General features: G+C 36.1%; 1 protein-coding gene and 1 long non-coding RNA gene across 3 annotated transcripts in view; one reads left to right on the top strand and one right to left on the bottom strand.

The window, feature by feature from the left end:
* Window positions 1–13: 13 nt before the first annotated feature.
* On the top strand, window positions 14–12,194 carry LOC145545249 (uncharacterized). The gene is made up of 5 exons (XR_014081970.1): window positions 14–220; window positions 3,652–3,729; window positions 6,280–6,356; window positions 7,582–7,638; window positions 10,542–12,194. It is a non-coding gene; the product is annotated as an uncharacterized LOC145545249 (long non-coding RNA).
* NMU (neuromedin U) overlaps window positions 2,668–19,568 on the bottom strand; it is a 29,936-nt gene continuing 13,035 nt past the window's right edge. Inside the window, exons 3-10 of one of the 2 annotated variants that reach the window (XM_081589188.1) lie at window positions 17,783–17,830; window positions 13,914–13,973; window positions 12,474–12,503; window positions 12,334–12,384; window positions 10,506–10,580; window positions 7,544–7,597; window positions 6,773–6,812; window positions 2,668–2,859 (exon numbers count right to left, since the gene is read on the bottom strand). In XM_081589188.1, the coding sequence (XP_081445314.1) occupies window positions 6,777–6,812; window positions 7,544–7,597; window positions 10,506–10,580; window positions 12,334–12,384; window positions 12,474–12,503; window positions 13,914–13,973; window positions 17,783–17,830 (354 nt within the window). In that variant the 3' untranslated portion in view covers window positions 2,668–2,859; window positions 6,773–6,776. The remainder of the gene's footprint in view (window positions 2,860–6,772; window positions 6,813–7,543; window positions 7,598–10,505; window positions 10,581–12,333; window positions 12,385–12,473; window positions 12,504–13,913; window positions 13,974–17,782; window positions 17,831–19,568) is intronic. The other variant, XM_081589197.1, reaches the window with a different exon arrangement.

Below are 19,568 nucleotides of genomic sequence, written 5' to 3'. Positions count from 1 at the left end.
CCGGGCGCAGCTCTGTTGCCAGGCAACGCGGAGGCGTGGCCTAGGAGGTGGCTTTGGGTCCTGACGCCCCTGGTTTTGGGTATTTACCCCGAGGTGCCTCTTCTGTTCGAAATATTGGTGCTGGCATTCCTCCTACCCTTCTCTCCGCCACCACCAAATTAATGCGTTGTGTCCGAGCCTCCGGCATTCTTCAATCCCTGAGTCTTGTCTTCACTGGGAAGTAACGAAATCCTGGGGAGAAAAACCCTTCAGAGTTCTTAACCCGGGACCCATAGCTTATATTTGGATGAACTTCAGCGCTTGAGGGCTTTAGCCCCAGCCCTCAACGCACACATAATTTTGTTTTATGTTTGCGTTTTGGGGGTGTATTTCAGGACGAGAGCTTTCATCAGATTCTCAAATGATTCTCCGCCATCTTAAAAACCCATTGCTTTTAGGTAGGAAGCTCAGTCCTTAGGTAGGAAACCTAGATAGTTTGGTTCCTTGGTGTTTCAATTAAGGAAAGGAACTGCCAGCTGCCAGAAACATGGGAAAAACAGATGCTCTTGCCAAACACGGTTATACCCATGATCACAAAGATGTGAAAAGATTTGAAAAAGAAGAAAAAATGGTTTCAGTGACAGTTTTAAACTTGGGCTCAGCATTGGACCACTCCATCTATAGTGCCCAGTTAATACAAATTCTGCACTCCTAATGGCCCGTGTTTTGTTATATTTTCTTCTTTTTCTTATTCCTTCCCTCCTCCCTACCTTCTCCACCCTCTTCTTCCCACCTTGCTCCCTCCTTTTTCTCCTCCTCTTTCTTCTTCTTTTTACTATCATGAGAGCACCTCCAAATATTAAGTGGCCTTAAGTTTCACTAGATTTCCAAGAGGCCCTGGTAGCTGCTTGAATTAGCCATCAGCTCCCTTTCTTATTTTGACACTCCCAAATCCAGGCTAGTTGAATTACTGTGCATAACACTAGCTCAGGTTGCCCTGTACATTTAGGGCTTTAGAGCTCATTCCTTAGCAAGTTAAGGGTCCTATGGACCTTGCTCAGGCCCTGGACAGGCACTGGTTCTCTGTCTTGGCGGGGGTGGATTCTTTATCCCTTCAAGTTCCATCAGCCCAACAAAGAAGCCAAAGCTGAGATAGACAGAGCACAAGCTTTGTTCAGTGGCCAAAGAATGGAGAAGCAGGAACTAAGTTCACAGATTAACTTCTTGCCCAGATAAGGAGAGGGATTTAATTTTAAAGAGTAAAGACAAAGGGAGGAGGAGTGAGGCTAATGATGGGAAGGCATATGCATTAGTCTTCTGGGGTATGGAGTGCCACTCCTTTTTATCCTTTTTGGTTCTCAATGTCAGGCCTTGGCCATCAGAAGTTGTGTCATTTAATATGATAATGTGGTAAAATCAATGTATAATGAGATGCAGAGTCTCTTGGAGGTCAGATCTGTGAACATCTTGGTCCCAGCTGGTTGCATCTGGTTTTTGTTTGTAGCTTCCTTTATTATCTCTGGACCCTTTAGTTTAAAGATTTATATTAACTCTTGCTAAAGGTGGGGGTTGGCAGGTTTTGAGCAAAGACCTAGAGCGGCTCTGGCAACACTCTGTGTCTCAAGTTCCCATCTTGTCAAGTCAATTCATTTTTTAAAGAAAATATTTTTTGTTCTCTTCTGCTCCTTCTTGCTTATGTTTTTCACATGGATTGACAAGAAGTGAAATTCAGGGACTCTGTTAGTAAAAGGCATAATTTAAGTTATAATCAATGGTCATCATTATAAGACAAAAGTTTATTAGATACTCTGAAGAATGTAAGACCTAATCCTACCCACACAGAGAGCCAGGCTTCTCTAATCAGTTAGCAACCTGCTGGTAAAGAAGGCAGTTATCCAAGAGGCCGGCTCAGAAGGGAAAACCCAGGGAAAACTGAAGGGAGATAATCTCAACATCCACATGACAGTTGTGCCCGCTAAACACTGATTTGATGTAAAACGTTCACCCACTGTGTTCATGATTCTCTACTAGTAAGAGTGAATTCTTTCTGGTAATGGACAAGGCTGGGTGCCTTTTAGATGCTGCAGGGTGAAAAAACTAGATAACTAATAAGGACCTACTGTATAGCACAGAGAACTCTACAAAATACTCTGTAATGACCTATATGGGAAAAGAATCTTTAAAAAAGTGGATATATGTATATGTGTATAACTGGTTTACTTTGCTGTACAGTAGAAACTAACACAACATTGTATATCAAATATATTCCAATAAAAAAATTTAAACAAATAAACTTAATACTACTACTTAGTAGAAAAAGCTGGCTCTTGATATGTTTGCAGCAATCAGACTATTTTATGGTGTATCAATCAGAACTTGCTTATTGGGCTTTTGGGTTAATCATGGCCAAATCCTCCAACTAGTATAGTTTTAGTTGGTATGCACATTCTAAGGTTGCTAGCTTTTTGACATTCTGGTATTTTGTTAGAGCTGGTATTTTGTTGCTGATGATACCCAAACAGAAAAAATTAAAACAGCTGCTTAAAACTCAACCCTACTAAGTGTCTTAAATAAAAATAACTAAAGAGCATTGTATATGAGTACCATCAACAGCTTCAAGAATCTAAGGAACAAAATTATTTACAGCTTTATTATACACTATCTATCATTAAACACTAAGAAAAAATATTTTAAGATGCTTTTTTAATTTTCAGTAAATTAAACATTTACAATCTCAGTCAACTTTTACTAAGAATGTTTACAACACAGGGATTCTCAAACTTGTTAAACTTAGCAAGGATTGCTTTTCAGAAGAAAAGAAAAAAAAGTCAGTACATTTTATATCCCATAGCGTTGATTCTGCAGAATATAGCTGGCATTCTGTTTAAAAAGAAAAAAGAAAGAAAAGTTTAAGTACAAATGGGTATATGAATGTATACATATACAAGTCTATATACACTTCCTTTAGTATAAACATCTCTATAAATGGGCTTCCCAGGTGGCTCAGATGGTAAAGTGTCTGCCTTCAATGTGGGAGACCTGGGTTCTATCCCTGGGTTGGGAAGATCCCCTGGAGAAGGAAATGGGAACCCACTCCAGTACTCTTGCCTGGAAAATCCCATGGATGGAGGAGCCTGGTAGGCTACAGTCCATGGGGTCACAAAGAGGTGGACACGACTGAGTGACTTCACTTTCACTTTAACACTTAGTTTGGTGTTAAAATCAGACACTTTTCCCACTTAGTATTAAATTTTTGTGTTCACATTTATAAATGTCTCAACATTTGTAATATTACAAAAGATATTTCTTTTTCATTAACTCTTTGTTCTAGTTCTTTGAAACAAGTAAAAATTAGGAATGTTTGCTCATAAGCCTTTGTTGAAACATGAGTTAATGGCACATATAGCTGATTCAAGTTCATAAGTATGTCCCATGAGCACATGAAATTTTTTCTTCACTTTTCCAGTATTTGTATCTTTTATTTTTTTCTTGTCTAACTGAAATGGCTATTGCATTAAGAACTACATGAAATAAAAGGAAACAGAGCATCCTTGTTTTGTTTCTAATGTTAATAGAAATACTCCAAAATGTTTTATTATCAAGCCTTCTACTGACTTTGTTTGAGACTATTATATAAATATTGTTAATTTCTTTTCTAATTTCTTTCTATAGGATCTTCTTTGAAAACATCAGAAATGTATGTGGCATTTGACCAAAAGTATCTACAGGCATACCTCAGAGACACTGCAGGTTCGGTTCCAGTGAATATCTCAGTAAAAAAAGTCACAAATTTTTTGGTCTCCTGGTGCATATAAAAGTTATGTTTATACTATACAATAGTTAAGTGTGCAGTAGCATCATGTCTAAAAACAAACAATACACATACCTCAGTTTAAAAATACTTTATTGCTAAAAATTGCTAAGCACTATCTGAGCCTTCACCGAGTCATAATCTCTTTGCTGGTGGAGGGTCTTGCCTCCATGTTGATAGCTGCTGATGTCACTGAAGGCTGTGGTGGCTGTGGCATTTTCTTAAAATAACAATGAAGTTTGCACATTGATTGACTCTTCCTTACAGGAACAATTTCTCTGTAGCAAACAATGCTGTTTGACAGCATCTTATTCATAGTAGCACTTCTTTCAAAATTGAATTGTGTCTCAGGGAATAGGGAAACCCAGCAAGAGGGAGAGTGACAGTGGAATTGCTGGTCAGTGGAGAAGTCAGAACACACACAACATTTATCGATTAACTTTGCCACCTTACATAGGTGTGGATCATGGTACCCCCAAAACAATTACAATAGTAATATCAAAGATCACTGTTCACAGATCACTGTAAAAAATATAGTGATAATGAAAAAGGTTTGAAGTATTATAAGAATTACCAAAATGAGACATAAGACGTGAATTGAGCAAATGCCATTGGCAAAAATGTCACTGATAAACTTTCTCAACACAGAGTTGCCACAAACCTTCAAATTGTAAAAAATATATCTGTGAGGTGCAGTAAAGCAAAGTGCAATAAAACGGAGGTATACCTGTATTGAGTTGGTTATATAATTTTTCTTTTAAAGGTGAAAATATTTTCATACACTTCCTAATGTTAAACCATCTTAGTTGATGGAATGAACTTCACTGCATGGGGTATATAATTCTTTCAATATATTGCTGAATGCTATTTTCTATATTTTTTAATGTTTGCATTGATATATATAAATAAAATTGACCTACAGTTTCTTTTCTTATACTAACTTTGTAAAGTTTTGGTATTAGTCTTTGCTGACTTCATAAAAGTATTTGAAATTTTTCTTCCATCTCTGAGCTGGAAAATCCAAAATTTCTTGACCTAGTACCTTGAGGGGAGAGTTCCCAGATAATGTGCTCAATTTTCCCCCCACAAAATCATCAGTCTAGTTAGATTTTTTTTTCTTTTTTCTGAGGTCAAGTTTGGTAGCAGCTAATTTGTTATACAGCCTCCATTTTATCTAGGTTTTCAAACTGATAGCCACAGTGATTTGCAAAGTACTTTTATGATATCTGTTTTAATTTCTCTCTTTTCATTTGTGCTTTTGTATATTTATGGCTTCTTTCTTTTTCATTGATTATCAGGCTAGGAAAATTAGGAGAGTTTATTACATTTTTTATTAAAAAATCAGATTTTTGGTCTATTTACAAGTTCTTGTATTTTACTATTTTATAATCAATTAATTTCATCTTCCATTTTATAATTCTTCCTCTGCTTTCCTGAGGTTTACCTCATTGTTCTTTTTGACTTATTGACTTAAATTCCTAATTCACTCACTCTTTCTTGCTTCAGTTCAGTTCAGTTCAGTCGCTCAGTCGTATCCAACTCTTTGCAACCCCATGGACTGCAGCACGCCAGGCCTCCCTGTTCTTCACCAACTCATGGAGTTGATTCAAACTCATGTTCATTGAGTTGGTGATGCCATCCAACCATCTCGTCCTCTGTTGTCCCCTTCTCCTCCCTCCCTCAAATTTTCCCAGCATCAGGATCTTTTCAAATGAATCAGTTCTTTGCATCAGGTGGCCAAAGTATTGGAGTTTCAGCTTCAGCATCAGTCCTTCCAATGAATATTCAGAACTGATTTCCTTTAAGATGGACTGGTTGGCTCTCTTTGCAGTCCAAGGGACTCTCAAGAGTCTCCTCCAATACCACAGTTCAAAAGCATCAATGCTTCGGTGCTCAGCTTTTTTTACAGTCCAACTCTCACATCCATACATGACTACTGGAAAAACCAAAGCTTTGACTAGATGGAACTTTGTTGGCAAAGTAATGTCTCTGCTTTTTAATATGCTGTCTAGGTTGGTCATAACTTTTCTTCCAAGGAGCAAGCATCTTTTAATTTCATGGCTTTCTTGCTTGATAGTGCTTGAAGTCTTGAATTTTCCACAAAATATGGTTCTGTCAGTTTTAACATGTGTGTTTTCATTACCTTCATTTTCTAGAAATTGTATAATTTTGGTGTTATCTTTTTTAGTTAAAATATGTGATTTGATTTTTGTTTCTATGAAAAAATATTAAGAATTTTACATTCTTAAGATAAATATGTACTCAAGGGTTGAGATTAAATTATATGAATGAAATATTTGCAAAAGTATGTTCAGCATAGAATCTGCATTTAGGATTACTTAAGTTAGTAGAATGTTGTTTTATTTCTCTGGTGTAAATCTATCAGTGTGCATTTAATTTTAAAATTTATAGCATAATAAGTATTAAGATTAACATATTTATTAAGTATGTGTGGGGCCATTCAATAGTCTACTGTATCTCCAACACAGATATGGAAATTCTGGGAGTACCAAAGTAGAAGTCATGTTCTCCTGTCTTGCCACATTTTTCTAGTTCTCTAAAGATGGTAAGCACAACTCTTACAAAGAATCTTTGAATATAGGTTACTTGGAGGACAGAAAGGCATTCACTCTGTAAGTTCTGGCCCACTATTGTGGATACTGATTACCAAAATAACTACATGACCTCTGACATATTCTACCTGTACAGTAAATGATGATTAGGTCAATGTCCGCAAGACTGATGATGACTAGTTTGTGACGTAGTGTGAGGCGCAGACGACATGGGCAAAGAAAATCTGGTCCTAAAATACTAGCATTTTCCATTATATGAAGTCCTCACAGCCTCTATCTTTGCAGTGTTTATATAGAATAGTAATGTATACATTAATCAAATAACAGAAATATACTGAGCATAGGTTAATTTGTGAAGATGTGAAAATGACAGAAATTTTCAAACTGAGTTGAATTGTGATACACATACCATTTTAAATGTAACCTTCTGATCTTCTTCCATTGCGTGGCTGGAAAACAAAGCAATGTAACTGAGGAGGGAAGTTAATTTTCATAGAAAACAGACTAATGATCTTAATGAGTGGTATTATTTCTTCTTGTTTATGTTTTCCTTATCTATTATTTTCTTCCTTCCTTCAGTCCATTCTCCTCCAATTTATTGTTAGAATTAGTTTCCAAAATGCAAATCTTACTATATAGCTCTGCTTAGACTTTATAATAATGTTGACATTCCTTAGCTAAATATTCCATTGGCTAAAATTTCTTTAGCTCAATATTTCATTAGAACTTCAGGAGTAATATCGGGTCTTCCCTAGTGGTCTAATGGTTAAGATTCTGTGCTTCCACAGCTGAAGGCATGGGTTCAATCCCTGTTCACAGAACTAAGATCCTGAATGCCACGTGGTGCAGCCAAAAAAAAAAAAAACACTTAAAGAGTAGTACACCTTTGAGACACTTATTTCCTGCACATGAAACATTATGGAACTAAACTATGAAACAAGTGAATGCCATTTGGGGTATTTACAAACATGAATACTGGATTAGAGAAGAGATCAGAGATGCCATAATATTAGAGCAATAAGGTGATGACAGAAGTGAATCTCAGACTGTAACACTTGATATCTTGGGATAAACTTAAAAATAATTAAAACTTACAAGTTAATATAAATAAATGCACAGTGAAAATACTTTTCAATGCTGATGTTGATTGAATTTTTAAAGAATTGTAGTATATGCATACCCTGAATAAAAAGTATCTTCTACTTTGGCTTGCAATAGGACCTTGGAATTCTTCCTGGAAGAGAAAATGAGGATATTAAAAATCAAACAGTAAAAGTAAGTGCAAATGCTTCTTGAGGACATAGTTATTTTAAACCACCATAATTAAATAAAGAGGGAATCAAGGATTTGGGTATATAATTCATATCATTAAGTAATTTTTGTATTTACACCTGAAGAATTTTCAGTGATACTAGCAGTAAGATCAGAGTGTTGCATTTTAATCTAATTTCCTTAACAGTCTAATAGATTCTATATTCAGGAAATTTGTCAATTGTATGTATATTCATCAACAAGTAGGCAGAAGACATTTCATAGATAAGTAACTATATTTAAAATCTCCTTTCAGTATTTTGTTAGAATAAAATGATTTCTTTACAGTACATGTTGTATGTGCTAACAAATGAACAGGCAAAAAATATAAAATAGAACTGTGTCATAGCTAAAATACACAAATACATGAGTTTAAATTGAAACTGAGGGATAACTTTGGTAAACTATATTTATTCATTGAGACTTCAGAGGAAATTTTCCCCATATACTTATATTCACTGAAATAGTAATTTAAAAAAATAGGAACAAACTGATTATTCACAGTGGATATATTTTGAACTGTTTCTTTTTTCAAACATTTTATTTCAAACTTAATAGAAAAATATGTAACATTTTATGATTTCTATAAAGTTGGTTCTTATAGCTTCCTATTTTCAAAAACTACTTATATAAGTATCAGGACAGCAATCACTATGAAATTTGTCATCAAGACCCTTTTCAAATATTCCGTAAACATAATCATATTTTTAGATTTTAAGAAATGTCTCTGACAGCTATTAAAATTTTGAAATCCTTGCTTTATAACAAATGTATCTTAAATTCTGAACATTCTATACCTAATTCTCATCCTGACTATAAATCCCCCCCAAATTACTTCAAAGATGGAAATTTTTAATATTTAAAAATGTAAATATAAAAACTATATATTTATATGGTTATATAAGAACAGCTATGTATTTTATATTAAGCAGAGAAAAAGAAGATAGGATAACATATAACTTAAAATGTGCCCAAATTTAAAGTTTCAGACTCAAACACATAGTTCTTTTTAGTCTTACCATTGGCGATAGAACAGTATATAAAAGAATTAGGGAGGTAATGCTAAAAACCATGTTGGGATGGAAGTGAGGATGTCCAGCAAAGAAAATGTAAGAAAAGTGTTTGACTCTACTAAAATCTGAAAATTCATTTTCTTTAAGAACCCAAAATATTTCACTATCAAAAATATGGTTTAAAATTCGGCAATTGAGGCCCAGAAAAGCCAATACTTAACTGTAATTTTTTTTTAATTTGTGTTTTACTTTCTTTTCTCATAGATTCCTAGGAAATCTAGCTTGCTGTGAAATAGCAAGGAGCTATCATTTTACGAGCTATCATTTGTCCAATAAGATATTACTACCAAGTTAGAGTTCATGCTCTCAGCTACTTATCTGAAAATATAGTCTCACTCAAGGTGGAACATTGAGACAAAGTACCAAACTGGCCACACTACTGAGTAGTTTTGATTTTGCAAATAATAACACTGAAATGTTGTAGTAAACTAATAATTTTGCTGGTGTATTTTATGAAACTGGATTTTTAAATTGAAATCTTACACTATTTATAAGTTAAGAAGACTCTTCAATAAGTAAAAGTTAATTCAAAAAGCATATATTACTTCTAGAAAATTGACAACTGATTTGATTTTTTCATGTTGGAAATTCTAAAATTTTAAGGGGCTACTACAGTTACTCTCCCATTTCTCATTAAAGTTGGCAGCAGTATTGTCTTCCATGATGGAACCTTAGTTCAACCATGTGAAGAATTTAGGGAGGAGAGAGTGATCATAAAAATAAATTTTGAGGAATTTATTTGCCTAAACTATGCATTTTTAAAAGTATTTGAAAACTTTTGGTAGTAGAAGAATAAAATTAACATGGTACTTAAGAAAAATTTAACAATAAAATAATAGAAATATTCAAGATTAGACTACCAAGGGAACAGCATAGTGGAAAAAAATATTTCCCTAAACTAGAAGTCAAGAAATTGTTGTAATCTCTAATCCCACTCACTACTGTGATCTTGGGAAACTCCTTTAACTATTCTGAGTTGTTTTTCTATTTGTAAACCTGCAATAACAATACTTATGTAAGTTTCAACAGAATTGTCAAAAGAATAAAATGAGATCCCGTAAGACTGAAAACTATAATGTATTCTAACAATGGAAGGCATTACATAAGAACAATGCCTACAAACTTTCATCATCGAGAGAATTAGGATTCTTTTCAAAGGGCAGTGAAAATGTCACAATTTCCAGTTTAAAAATATGTTAACCCAGTTATATTTACCTTAAACATAAGACACTGAATTTGGGCGATATTTTTGCTAATTGTGGGAAAAAACAAAATACCTACATTTAATTTCTGATATATTTACTTCATAAACCATATTCTTACTAATGCTTTACTACCTGGATAGAAAGTTTGTCATTCAAGCCACATGTACACAGAGGGGTCAGTAAAGGTCCTTGATCCTTTCTCCTATTCCCATCTAATGACTCGATAGGAATGTCCTTTCTCTGCCATGTCCTTTCTCAAACCAAGAATGAATAGATTTCCTCACTGGGAAGGGCCGGTCCTTGAAAGGAAATCTAATCCAGGCTTTCCTCACTGCCCACAGCCTGAGTTAGAAGGGACATATTATGGGGATGGGGACAGTTCTCCTCTTGGTGAGTGTGAAAATACTCCTGCAAATAAGTGCTCTTCTGTAGGCTATCTGGCTGTTACGTGCGGCTTATCCAGGAGAAGATCTTATAAACCATCACCCCTGGGAATAAGCAGAAAGGGCTGCCCACACAGAGTGGCGAAGCAAGCGTGCAGTTAGTTACATACGTCCAATCTGAACCTCTTCATTCTTCTCTCATGCAGTTGTGGGACGAGCTGCAGCAGCGGATGCAGGACAGACGACTGGGAGACATGAACACACACACGTGATGAGCACAGAGGCTTCTCAGCATTGGGCATAAAGACGGCTTCCTATCTGTTTTTGTTTTTACCCCCTATCCTCGCTCCAGCCAAAAAAGAACAAGAAAGATGTGACCTAAGACAGTCCTCTGTGAGCATTTCAAAGAGCTATGGAGAATAAGCCAAGAGATGGAATAAAAGTTGGCAGTTCTGTGCTGGGAATCTCGATCATTCTGTTGACGAAGCTCTTTCCTGAGGGCCTGAACTCCATCACCAGCCAACAAGGAAAACACCTGCCTGTATCTTTGAAAAGCAAAAAGCTGCCTGTCTGCTTGCAGGCTTACTAAGAATGATCTGAAACCAACTCTGTGAGAATCAGTTTTCCGTCATGAACATGTTCATCTGGAAGATTATACTGTACACACATCTAGTAATCTTCTTTATAACATATATATTTCATTTAAAACTGAACACGTGGAACAAGACAACAGGAGACACAAAAAAATGGCAATGTGTCATTGATAGTGAAAAATGTGACTAAGACGTCAAGATGCCAAGCAGAAGAAAATGAAAGCACATTTGAGACATGTGGCTACCTGATATGGTTTCATTTTAAAGGCATGGCTTCAATGGAACCTTCTCACAAACATTAAATTCATCATCAAATGGATTACTTTAAGCCGCCTATAATGGTTACCTGTTAATCAGTTCAACGTGTATTTGGTTTAAAGCCCATATAACCTAACTTTCACCTCCTCACATGTAAGAGAAGTTGTTATTCAATGAGATAAATATTTAAAACTGAGTTTATAGTTACAGCCATGTTCCTACAGGTAAACAATGTTTAAAATACACTATGTTCCTCATTCCATAAAATGGTCCATGATAGTGAGTCACAAGCTTAGAAAGAATATTATAGTCAAGTAATTTTTAAGTATTCTAGATTGAAACACCGAAATAGGTTGGTTAGCACTTTATAAATCCATGCATACAAAAAGAAAACCACCACTACAGCCACACAATTTAGAAGTGAAATGAATTAAAGTTATTGGTATCTGGCTAATCTGAGAGAGTAAATTCTCAAATTAAATGCCTAGTTACAAATAAGGAGCTCTTAGGAATACAAGTCAGTATTTCTGAAAAGTAAAAGTGTTGGTAACTCAGTCATGTCCAACTCTTTGCAATCCCATGGACTGTAGCCCTCCAAGCTCCTCTGTCCATGGAATTTTCCAGGCAAGAATACTGGAAGGGGTTACCATTCCCTTCTCCAGGGGATCTTCCTGACCTAGGGATCGAACCCGGGTCACCCACATTGCAGGCAATAATTACATTTTTTACAATCATCTTTTAAAATATTTCTTAAAATGACTTTGCATAAGTCTTTTTCCATTTCACTAATCAACATCTAAACCAACATGATTTACTTAATCATATTTGCTTTTTTTGGCCTCTAAAATGTAAGTTGCATGACACTTATTGCCATTATTTCTAGTACCTAGAATTGTGCTTGGCTTTGGTGCAAAGAAGATATGCAGTAAATAATTGTTGAATGAATAAATGAATGGATTTAATGTGCTTGTAGCTATTGAGATATAAAATAAATGTGTAATAAATACTGAATTCCATTTGTTCATTTATATATAAATGTTTAAAGAAAAAAGAAACCATAAATCTTGATCTAGCTCTATAAGATAAATTCAAAAACAGTTTTTAAAAAAAAAACAAGTGATCACTAATAAGTAATTCTACAACTTACCACAACATTTGAATTGCCCAACTTTCGAGTCTTCGAATAATGAAATAAGAACTGTTAAAAAAAAAGTAGTGAGCTTTACTATGAATGATCAGAGGTTTCCTGATTATTTTTACATGTATATACTTATGAAATCACCTTACCCTTTTGGTGTTATCTTTTTCATCTGTTTCCTGTTGAAAAGAGATTTATAAATATCACTATATCATATTAGAAAATAATAAAAAATATGTATAAAGTATTATAAATGTAGAGTATACACTTTATAATTTATTATAAGATTATAATTCTTAAAACATGTGCTACATATGTTATATATAAAATATAAGACTGAAATTAGTTAAGTACATATTGTTTTAAAAATAAATGGGCAATTAACTAAAAACTGTTTATAAATAAGAGTATGAAAAAAGATCTCTACTACAGCATTCTTCATAAGAGCAAAAAATTGGAAACATCCTGAGTGTTCTATAGTGGTGGAATAGGAAATTCTGATATGATCACATGATAGAATATTCAGAGAAAAAGACTAGAAGGAATCACATCAAACTATTTGTAATTGTCACTGCATAGTAAGACTTATCAGTTATTTTTGCTTCCTTCCATAAACTTTTCTGGAGTCCTCTCTCATTCCAAAAATTTGTCTTTAAGAATGAGACATATCATTCCCTTTTTGTTGTTCTTTTCTGTTCTCATTTGCTTTTAATATAAATAGAAACTCATGGGTAAACACCATTGTCATATATTTTCTCTTAATTAGATAAAAAGTCAATTAAGTGGTTTGGAAAATTTCACCATTAAAAACATTAGAAAAAAATACAGTTGTAAACAATTAGTTTCCAAAAATATTTATGCTTTTAAAATATCAAGTTTTCTTAGAATTATTGCATGTGTGAGGTATGGAAATCAGAACACACCAGCGATAATAGGTTAAACTACTAATGAAAAATATTTTCTAAACTTGAGGCTTTTATCCTTAATAAGGTAGTTTTAAAATTAGTTCACCTACAAGATACAGAACGTCAACTGAGGTATGGTACATTATGCCACTTTTCAAGTTCCCATTGCCTCACTTCAGGACAAAAAGTTCTCCCAGAAGAATCAAATAATAATTTTAATAAGAAACCAAGAAATCACAGTAAAAATATAATTTTCAAACCAACATGGACAATACAGTTTGCTTTTTTTTTTGCATTATTAATGTCCTCTCTGACAAAGTACAGTGTCCTAGCCTCCAAGCTTAGAAAAATGCATCTGTTTTCCAACTATAGTATGATTCAGGGAGAGAGAAAGAGCCAAAAATGACCCCAAATTTTTCTCATCAGAACTAGAACACATCTTATACTTGAGGAGGACATATGATTTTCCAATTAGATGATTGCAAACTCTACTAATATGACCCTAAGTTCTCAGGCATCAAAGAAACTGAAGTATTTTTTTCTTATCCAAAATCAACTTATGTTCGTTCTTATAGCTCCTCTTAGCATGCTTCCTAAATTGAGTATATTTTCTTCCAGGAGGAATTCCAAGATATTTCTGAGCAATTGTTTTTGCTTACAAATTAAACACTATTTGAACCTTACCTGCGGCTTTGGTAGAGTCCCTATAATTGTGAGGCAAAGCTCCTCCAATGCATTGGATGCCTAATATAAATAAGAAGATACACAAACGATGCTTCTGCTTTAACAATATTTGCACAGAAGAAATAACCATAAAATGTCAGGATCATGAGGATATATATTTCAATACCCTAAACAGAATTCTTCTTGTGGCCCATTGAAACTGTTGAAATTCTTCAGTTTCTCTCATGACAAAAAATTTGGCTCCTAAAAGTAAAACCGTCTTTCCAATCAGGAAAAAAAAAGTTATATATTGCACATATGCACTGATTAAGGCTTCCACTATGGGTCCAGATACAAAACTTCTCAGTATTTGCTAAAATTCTATGACTGAGAGTAACGAGAGAGGTGCAAAAAGCGAGGTTATTCTTCTCAGCTTGTTGCAAAGTCTGAATCTACATGCCAAAGCTGTGAACCTTGCTGAATTTACTCATTATTGGCCAATTTGAAAATCCTGCAATTGTTTGCAAACAATGGGAGTTTGGATGGGAGGAAGCCCAGGCCGTGCACAGCGCACCTAAGCTGAGGTCCCACTGTTCCAGGCTGCTGACTGCACACCCCAGGATCAGGTTTTTCAAAGCATCTGAGCATAGAAGCAGGGCAGGGCTCCCGTGGCTCACAGCCAGCTGGGTGTGCTTAGAAGGAGCACAGAGGGACAAGCAGGGGCGAAACCTGCTTTGCATAGAATTCAGCATAGTCACATCATAAACAATTGATTACTTAATAAATATGTATTGGAAATAATAAGCTGAAATGAGGTGGGGGGTTATCTGTGGAGTTGAGCAGCTTGCAACTCAAGAGCAGTGCAAATTCCATTTCTCATCTTTATTAGCTGTGTAACCTTAGGCTGGTTGCCTAACCTATCTCAACTTCAGTTCCTGCCGTCGTAAATCAAGGATGGCAACATCAATGTAGAATTCTTGGAAGGATTACATGTGGTAAAGTTCTTAGCACAGTGCCACAGACAGAGCAATTAGTTAACCACAGTAGCATTAAAATAATGTGTGATCTGTAAAGCTTGATTTACAGCTGCAGTTACTGCTAATTCAGAAGATGTGTCATGAAGGACTATTCAGGGCCACCAAGGCCCTTGCCCTTGGCACACACATGTTTAACAGGGTAGGCTATAGCTTAGGGATACAGGTGGAGTCATGAAGCAGCTTCTCTGAACACCCTTCCTAGCACGTCAGAGGCCTGCTTTGTTCTGTTTATTTGCCTGCCCAGTGCAAATTGTTGGGATATTTATTAACTATATTAAATGATTCATATGTACGTAGTATTTCAGTAAATTATAAAACATTTTCATACACATAATCCACACTTTGTCCTTAAAACACAGCTTGATATATATAGGATGGGAATTGTTATTCTCATGTATAAAGCAAGTGAGGTTCTAAGAAACTGTGACTTACTTGCCCAGTACCACACACAGCTAGGTTGTCTGACCTAGTTTTGCACTGGTATTGACTGCTAAGCCTATGTGAGAGAAAAAATAGAGTGTGAACACTGATGTATCTTTCACTTTTTCCCTTCACGGTTAGATATGCAGGTCACCCAGAAAAATCTAGAAATAAATTCCTGAAACTTCTTTTTATGGCCCATCTAGAAATGCTGCAAAATACAAAACAATAAAAAAAAGTCTAGTGATATCATGTGTTTCAGCTCAAATAAGAATAAATTCAGATATATGGGTGTTTCCTTAGAAAACAGCTTCTAAGTCAGATGAGGTGTGGCAATAAGACTGAAGTCTGACAGAAAAAGTTTCCAAACAAATTGTATTTCCTCCAGCACTTTTTACATGAAGCCAATATTCACTGAGCTGCAACTGTTGTTTAAGGATTTTTCTCATATGGGATTTTTAATATTTTATTTTTTTAATCATGGACCTTTTAAAAAATCCTTTATTTTCTATTTGATAAAAATGTTTTGAAGAACTCTTCAGAGGATCACATACATAATAGCTAAGGTGAAAATTAATTATTTTTTTAAATGGTATCAATTAGTATAAAAGATTTCATAGTAAATTTACCAAGCTCTCCTCAAAAGGCACACAGTCTCCAAAGCCAATAAAAGCCTAATTTACTTTTATGGTTTTTAGATGAGTGCTTTAAAATTCATTCTTTTAATTTTGCAGACATAAAAGTGATTCTGAGGGTGCTCCTGAATTTTATATATAATGCAAACGATTGTGTGCTGATTAATATCCATCCCATGTTATATATCCACCAGGGTTCCTCAAGCAATATTGAAATATCATTCATAAACATCAACCTACTGTGATTCTGGTTTCTCTTTACCACCTAATGCCTGTAACTTGCTGCAAGTGGTCCTCTGCAGGCCGAGGAACCAGTGAGGCAGCAAAAATGCAGCACTTTACAAGGCTGTTACTCCACACCGGCCAGGATGACATTCTGGAAGGACTACGTGAAGGACAGGCACTGCACCCTGGCCAGACCATGCAGTGGGGTCACCCCAGGCACACAGCTGACTGCGCTGAGAGAGGCTGAGCCAAGAGACTTTGCTGAGCCCTCCCCTCTGATCAGGAGACTAGTGATGCTGATTCAGAAAGGTAAGACACTAAGGCTAACTCTGCTACACCGGCACTCAGAGAACTGCAGACAGAAGGAGCGGCGTCCAGCAGAGATGTGGAAGGAGGACACAATTACTTGCCACTTCTCCCCATGTTTCTGAGACGGGCGGGGACCCAGGACCTTTTGCTGCAATGTTTGTACCTGGACAAAGCTCTCCTTGAGCAACAAAATACAAAGAAACTATATGGGACTAAAAATAACTGATGTTTGGGCAGTTGGGGCAAATTATGAACAAAAAGATACCAATAGACCAAAAAACTCAACCGCTACTTCTGAAGGACCAGGAGCAAAAGCAGGACTACTGAGTCTGCACTGGACACCACCAGAGAGGTGGGCAAAACACCTAAGCCATCCCTCCAGCCTGACCCCTGGACATACCCCTACCCCTACTCCATATAAGGAACCAGCTCCCCACCCCGACACCCAGGGAGTGCGAGCAAGGGAACCTGTTACTTGTTCTTGCTCCCTCTGCTGCAACAGGGGCCCCAATAAAGCCTTGTCTGAATTTTTTGCCTGGCCTCTAGTCAATTTCTACTTATTAGGGGAGGCCAGGAACCCTGGGTGGTATCACTTCCAGGTATAGGAGCTAGACTAATACTCCTCTCTCCCCAGCCCTCTCTTAGGTGTTTCTTGTGGGAAGAGGAATGAGTTAACCTGACAGATGATTGGCAGCAAGAAACTGGGCATGCTCTGTTCAGCCCTTTCCTCTTAGGTAGCCAGTTCTCTGGCCAGTTGTTCTTGCCTTGTCACTGCCCTGTGGCACAAAACCTGATTCTGGCAAAAGGCTTGAGTCACTGACTAACCTCAGTTTAATTCTGGGGGTAGTTTTAGCGAGGTCAGCATATCTAAGGCCACATTCATAAACTGACTTTTCAGTTACAATGATATTTTTATCTCCTAAACCTGACTCTGTAAGTTCATCTCTCCATGGGTTGAAAACTCAATTGAGGGACCAGGATATTAGTCACTTAATACAGCAATTGACACATTTTAAAACAGAATTTGATTGTGAAATTAGCATTTTACTTTCTAAAATATGGGTATTTTATCTGCATATCTAAGCCTAGCACCTTACATAAACTCTTGGCACTCATTATTACCTGCCGATGATATAATAATTTCTAATATTTTGACATGTTTTAATAATTCCATAAAATCATGACAGGTCCAGAGGGAGAAATGCAGTATTTCAGCATGACACAAATGCTTACATCACTCTGAAACAACTCCATTTGGAATTACCTGAGGCTGTGGATGCATGGACAACAAAGACAAGCAAGCATCATTTATCTGTAAAACAGATGAAAATTCCAGTTACATCCTGGATACAGACGATAGCAAAAAACAGAAAGCAGATTTTACAAAGTCAGGTTACTTACAAAACATTAATGAAGGTTCCATGACTGTTCAGGACTCTGGATTTGGGAGGGAAGAGCCTTTTAAACTATCTAAGGAAGTCCTAGAATTGGAATTTCCCCAAGATCTGACCCCAGGCACAGGGGTATACATCCCCATTTCTAGTCAGTAGGGATCATCAGAGATAGAGATGCTTCAAACATTGAAGGGAAAACCTTTTAGTGTTATTCAGACGGAGAAATGTGTGTGGTGACTAAAGAATGGCCTCAAAATTAAGGAGCATCCTGTTATGTGGTTCTTTACTACATATAAATCTAATCACATCATCTAAACTAACAGGAAAATAGCATACATGCTAAACAATAAAGAGTATACAGTAAAAACTTTTTCTTACACAACATGAGCCATCTTCTAGTTCTCTATCAAGAAGCCAGCATTAGAAAATGGTTCTATTTTACAATGAAGGTTTATTGACTATACTTGGCAACTAGCTGTCTTCAGCTTTTATCCTTAAAAGAAACTTTGAAAGACTTTAAACTGTAGTATAAGAGATTTATATTAATCATTAAAAACTGTGCTGAGAAGTTAAGCACTAAGCTGGGTGTCTAGAGAAATTTATGGCATTTATTACTTTAATGGCCTTTTAAAAATGGGACTGATTCTTGTCTGTCTGGGATGATTTAGGTTGAGTCCTATTTATGACATAACATCTCAGGGGTCTGCTTTTAATTCTAGAATTGTTTGTTGAATTTAATTTCTCACACTGAACTGAAGGGAGGATAATTATATCCTTCAATCATAATTTCTCAAGCTCCTTATTGTTTCCAATAAACTTGAAGTAAACTAAAACATGAACTAAAATATCTGATTCTCTAACTTAGAGAATAACAAAAGTATATTTGGTAACATATAATATTACAGAAAAGCATGTGTTTGTGTCTCCTTTTTACGTTCACAAAACTTGTATTGGGAGAATTGTTTTATTCTATTTGTCCCTTGTGTCCAGTCACCTGCTCCCTCTTCTATGCCATATAAACTCAGAATCTCTCTCTCTCTTTCACACACACACACACACACACACACACACACACACACACACACGGTAAACTTCTTGAAGTCAGGGGCTATTTAACGTGCTCAAATAAGTGATCAATAAATATTCTTTAATTAAATTGTATCGAGCTTGTAGGACATAAAAAAGAAGTCAGTTGAGAGAGGAAAGCCAAAAGATACCCTTTTAAGCTTTGAATTGTGACCAATGCTTACTATATAATCCCCAAATGCGATTAAGTTTGCCTTAGTAGGGTAGGCGGAGAAGGAAATGGCAACCCACTCCAGTACTCTTGCCTGGGAAATCCCCCAGATGGAGGAGCCTGGTAGGCTACAGTCCATGGGGCTGCTGAGAGTCAGACATAACTGAGCGACTTCACTTTCACTTGTCACTTTCATGCATTGGAGAAGGAAATGGCAACCCACTCCAGTGTTCCTGCCTGGAGAATCCCAGGGACCAGGGAGCCTGGTGGGCTGTCGTCTATGGGGTCGCACAGAGTTGGACACGACTGAAGTGACTTAGCAGCAGCAGCAGTAGGGTAGGAGGCAGTGGTCCCTCCCAAAATAATGATGTTTAGGTATCTGAAGATGTTATTTGCTCAAGAGAAAGCCGTCCACCCCC

The sequence above is a fragment of the Giraffa tippelskirchi genome, chromosome 1 (genome assembly GCF_054371585.1).
Source record: "Giraffa tippelskirchi isolate mGirTip1 chromosome 1, T2T-mGirTip1v1.2.pri, whole genome shotgun sequence".
NCBI classification, from domain to species: Eukaryota; Metazoa; Chordata; class Mammalia; order Artiodactyla; family Giraffidae; genus Giraffa; species Giraffa tippelskirchi.
Note: the sequence above shows the minus strand (reverse complement) of the source record. Positions and strands in the feature narration are given on the sequence as shown.